This window comes from Spermophilus citellus, assembly GCF_964194105.1.
Source record: "Spermophilus citellus genome assembly, chromosome: 4".
Taxonomy (NCBI): domain Eukaryota; kingdom Metazoa; phylum Chordata; class Mammalia; order Rodentia; family Sciuridae; genus Spermophilus; species Spermophilus citellus.
In genome coordinates, this window is record NC_138185.1 from 48,881,711 (window position 1) to 48,887,091 (window position 5,381).

Sequence of the window (5,381 nt, forward strand, 5' to 3'; positions counted from 1 at the left end):
ACAGAGATGGTGTCTTTCCTTATTCCTCATGCTGGATTCCTACTGACCCAGCCCCACCCATCACCTAGCTGAGACCACAGCAGGTCTGGACTGATGCTGGTTGATCATCCCCTCCGCCCCTCCCTAGACAGTCCTTCTGGGTGTGCTTCAAAGGTCCAGGTGCCTCCTGGGGTTCCTGGCAAAGCTTTTCACCTTGCAGGGGCACCAGGAAGCTTTCTGGAATCATGCAAATGTTCTAGATCTTGATAGAGGGGTAACTCTCATGCATGTATTCATTCATTAAAATTTCTCAGTCCCAACACATAATTACTGTATGTAAATCATAACTCATTCAGGAGTATTTTTTGAAAGTAGGACAAGTTTTCCAAGCAAGAAACATTGAACCAAAGCTGGTTGTGCAGCCCCTGGAAGGGGGATGCAGGGGTAGACCTGTGCTCCAAGATTCATTCCCTCTGCTGCTCACCATCTCTTATTGGCCTGGCAGGAGTCTCCCTACCCTCCCACCCAAGGCCTCACCCACAGAGCACTATCCACTAACCCCTAGGGTGAGATTTCAGATCATGCCACTCCCTTGCTTGTTGCTAGAACAGGCGCAATCCAACTTTACCTCAGGGCCACTGCACTGCTGGTTCTGTCTCCCCCAGACAGGACCTCTCATCATTTTGGGTCCTAAAGAGGTTTCCTGACCCAACTCTTTCTCTCACTTCTTCGATTTCATTTTGAACAGAACACCTGTGACTCCCTGATCTTAATTATTAATCACCTCCTCACATCCCAACCACACAACCTGAAGCTGACTTGTGCAATGGCACAGCCACCACCACACATAGCCCCTGGGTGCTTGAGATGGGGCCAATTTAAACAAACGTCTACCCTAAATGTCATAAACACCCACATACACCAAAGAATGTAAAATATCTCCTATGAATCATTAAAATAACATTTCACATATTAGGTTAAATAGAACATTATAATTATTTTCACCTGTGTTTCTTAACTTTTAAAAATGTTTCCTAGAAAGTTAAAATTACACATGGTCCATGTTATGTCTCTGGCAGTCAGTCTAAAATGTCAAGTCTAGGGTCAGTCACCTATGCTCCACCTCCAGGCCCTGGGTGGTCTGACCTAGGGAGAAGCCCTTGAAAGTTTTGCTTATTAAATGTTAATGAATTCTTCAGAAACTCAATGATTAATAGATTTATAAACTTGTAAAAATAATAAAGGTTGATTCACTTATGTTTGGCAAAGAAGTGCCCCAGAACAAGGCACAGGCTGGCTCTTTCTGGCAAATCTGAAATATCATACTTGCTCTGGCAATTCCCATTCCTTGACTCACAGCTCAAAGATGCCCCCGACCTCTGATGACCCCAGGAAGCAAAGATTGCTCTTTTCTTATCTGGAAAAAAAAAAGTAGTCATGCTGGGCAGGTCAAATGCTTTTCAGGGCTCAGAAAGAGCAGACACCTTTGTGGAAACCAAGGTGACCCAAGCTTGGGAGCACTCAGAAGGAGGATCAAGAGTAGAACTGGGGGATCAGGATGAGGAAGCAAGAGAGGGAGAATGCAGGATGACGGAGTATATTGTGGGAGGGAAAATCTGAGTGGGATGGAGAAAGGGACAAATGAGGAGGGATAAGGAAGGAGGGGAGACACTGTAAGAGGCCCAAAAGGAGAACAGGATCTAAAGGTGGGGAGAGGGAGCAGCCAGGAAAAGGAGGAGCCTGGATTGGGGAGGGACAGTGGGCCAGAGAGGGATAAAAGTGCTGTGGCAGCCCACTAGTGTACTCAGGGTCTCTGGATCACTCTCCGCTCGGTTGCAGGTACAGCTCCATGTCCCAGCCAACCATGGCAAAACCCCTGCACTTCCCACTGCTCCTTCTGGCAGCTATGGTGGCTGGCTATGCCGCAAGACCCGCAAGACCCGAACTCAGGAGCTCTCAACTAATGCTTGGCGGTCTGGAGGAGGCAGACATGCACGAGGAGGGCGTGCATCAGGCGATTGACTACGCCATCAGCGTTTACAACCAGGAGAACAATGATCCCTACTATAGCCGTGTTCGTAGGGTGGTGCGTGCCCGCAAGCAGGTGCGTGCCCGCACCCCAGGCCTGAATCATAGGAGTTGCCCCTCACCGGGCATCAAACGTGTCCCCAGCCCCTCCCTTGCTCCTCTAGCTGCTGCTTCCCACTTGGGTACACTGCCTGCTGCTATAGAGAGCTCAGCAGCCTATGGGCTGGGGGTGTTCTAATCCGCCAGGGAATTTACACACTCTGCTGCTCACCCAAGCCCTGTCCTAGGTAATCCTAGGTAATTTTCGACCGCCCTATAGCCCTTTGCGGGCCTGACCTGGGGATTGTCCTCACTCAGGGTTATCCTGGAAACCCACCCTGCCTAACACTCCAGATGTGCTGCTGGCGCTTTATTTCTGTTTCCAGCCACCAGAAGGCAAGGGGCACCAGGGCTACAGGTCCGGATCAAGGTCAGGTTCTGCCCTGGTTATAGATCCTTACTGCCAGCCTGGAGAGGGCCTGGAATTAATATAAACTGTTAACTCAATGATTGGAGACAAAAAAAAAATAGATGCCCCCCCTGCATGCCTTCACTAAAAGATCTTTGAAAAGCTTTTTCCTTTTCACTTTTATTGTGACATTATTGCAAATCTAGATCCTAATAGTAGGCCATGTTTCCTCCTCCGTCCTTACTCTCCCAGGACACATGTGCTTGCATGTACTTATATGCATTTATTTTTCTGGACCTTTTTAGAAGCAACATTTCAGCACACCTTGCTTGCAAACATGGACATTCTCTTATCTAAGATTCAGTTTTGAAAATCGGAATTAACACTGTCATATTCAGTTACTTAGTTTACAGACTTAAATTTGCTGATGTGCACTGATGGATGCCCCTGTATGCTGCAGTCACTGCCCTGCCTCCTCAGCCTCCTTTCATCTGGAGCAGCTCCTGCTCTGTTTTCATGACCTTGACATTTCAAAGGGTCCCACCAGCTGTGTGTGCAGTCATGCGCCCACAAGGATGACTACATATACATTGCAGTTCCTTAAGATTGTATCACCTAGTGACATTGTATCCATCTTAGTTTGTTATGTATAATATGACATTTACCCGGGAAATCCTCTAAGGACACATTTCTCAGAGCATGTGGATATGCTTATACTGGGTGTCTCAGATTTTTCCTCAGGATAGACACCCCATTCAGAGTCCTCTGAGTAGGCACCACTCAACATGTCCTGAGTAGCCTTCATTCCCTGTGCATGGCATGCCCTGGGAGCATTCCCTGGGAGTAGCCTCAAGGGGCTAGTGTCCCTCACTCTGAGACAGTGCACCATAGTGAATAGTCGTGGGCAACTGAGTGCCCCCTGGGATTGAGAAGACCTCACCTGGATGCAGCCAGGCAACGATGGACTGAAACCTCTGGAACCATGAGCCAAGATAACCCTTTCTTCTCTAAGTAGTTCATATCAGGTATTTTGGTCACCGTGATGAAAAGCTGACTAACACACTAGGTAAAGGTATTAACTCAGTGACATAAAGTAACAGCATACATGTGAAAGTGACCTGGAGTGTTGTAAATGAATCCCGTTCTTTTCATTGTAGGTTGTCAGTGGGACAAACTACTACTTGGATTTGGAGATAGGTCGAACCACCTGTACTAAGTCTCAGTCTGACCTGGCCGAATGTCCCTTCGTTGAGCACCTACATGAGCACAAGGTATGTCATTGACGTGGGCCCAGGGCTGATTATCGAAGAGGGGCATGTGAGCTTGTTTGTATGCTCATGTGTGAGAGTGTCAAGAGATGCATGTGTGTACGTGGGTGGATGCATGTGTTGTGGGGGGAGCGTGGTGGCACATGAAAATACATGTGAAGTGGGGTGTGTATGAGTTTATGCAGATGCTGACCTGTATACATGTGGGGTATTTAGGGGAGGGGCCATGTGTAAACACATGATCAACTTGAATTACACAGTGGGTTTTCCCTTCTAATTAGGGTCCCAGGAGGACACCCTTTTGTGTTTGGGTGTGCTGCCTGCTGGCCTGGAGGACATAGCTACAGGGATGGTTGCTGGGGACAGAGAAAAAGCTCTGTTAGTCCCACCTTTGGCCACCTGCCCAGAGCCATGATGGACAGATTAGGGGCCTGTAAACAGATGAAACCCTCTGGTGCTGTCCCTGCTTTCTCAGTGCCAGCCTCTCTATGGCCCTGGGGATATCTGCCCTCATCTTGTCTATCTTCCCCCAACCCTGATGCCTATTTCAAGGCTGTTTCCTGTGCCCACTTCTTCCCTCTGTGCCCCTGTTGGTGCTGGCCCAGGTGCTGGAGGTGGAGGGAACTTGGACAGTGACAGCCTTTCGTGCCCTACACCTCTGGGGCTCCCACAGCCTTATACATGATCAGGGGAGAGAGTCACATGCTATCTTGTGGACTTAGAGCAATGGGCAGGGTGATGAGTAGATATTGAGAGTTTGGTTGATTATCAAAATTGAACCTGGCAAAGGAGAATAGGGGCTGAGAATCCCACGTCCATCATTCTGTACCCCAATTCTGACATCTCAGATTGAACATCTTCCCTGTTTTCTGAATCACACACTGATTGTCCCTTTCTCTTCTTTTTACAGAGGACTTACTGCTCTTTCCAGGTCTACATTGTGCCCTGGCTGCACACGATCTCCATGACACAATACAGTTGTCATAATGACTAAGGGTATGTGCCAGGCAGAACTGCATTGGCCACCCCTTCCTCACTCCACTCCCCTGTAATGCCCCAGACCCTCAGATATCCCCTAGCCCTTATTGTGGCAGCACCAGCAGACAAGTGGAGATGGCTTACGTCACTCTTCCCTTGTTTGTTCCTTCTCATTATTTTTCAAACACATCGGTGCCTGGCCTATAAGGACCTCTCCTGCCTTTCTCAATAAAATAGTGACATATATTTCTCCTGAGTAGTTACTGTCTTGGGGGTCCACGCAGGAAGGTTCTGCCACAGATGGGGAGCTGAGGCCTGTGTGTGTGCACTGGGGCCAGTGCTGCCACTGGGATATCTGGGATATCTGGTCTCAGAGGACTGAAGAGGGTGGGATTGCAGGTATCCAGCTGCAACTACTGCTGGGAAATGGACAAGAAAGAATAGGAACCTAGGCTCTCATCCTGGAAGCGTGGCTGCTGCTTAGATGGTGAGGAGAGTCTGGGCACTGCCCAGGGCTGTGGCACACTCCCTCCATGTATGCACAATTGATGGGTTGCTGGGATTATCCTGTCCCTGTCAGATTCCCAAGAGGCTAAATAAGTAGTGATTCCTGTCTCCTCCTATCCATGCAAGATTTAGACACCTACATGAAACAGACTGAAAGTATATTGGTGTACACT

General features: G+C 48.5%; 1 protein-coding gene across 1 annotated transcript; it reads left to right on the forward strand.

Annotated features, from left to right (window-relative positions):
• Nucleotides 1-1,843: 1,843 nt before the first annotated feature.
• LOC308648145 (cystatin-C-like) lies at nt 1,844-4,861 on the forward strand (the record flags this gene model as incomplete). The annotated part of the gene is made up of 3 exons (XM_081292840.1): nt 1,844-2,083; nt 3,613-3,726; nt 4,634-4,861. 3 exons carry the CDS (start codon nt 1,844-1,846, stop codon nt 4,715-4,717), a joined length of 438 nt encoding a protein of 145 aa, XP_081148966.1. The 3' UTR covers nt 4,718-4,861.
• Nucleotides 4,862-5,381: the final 520 nt, after the last annotated feature.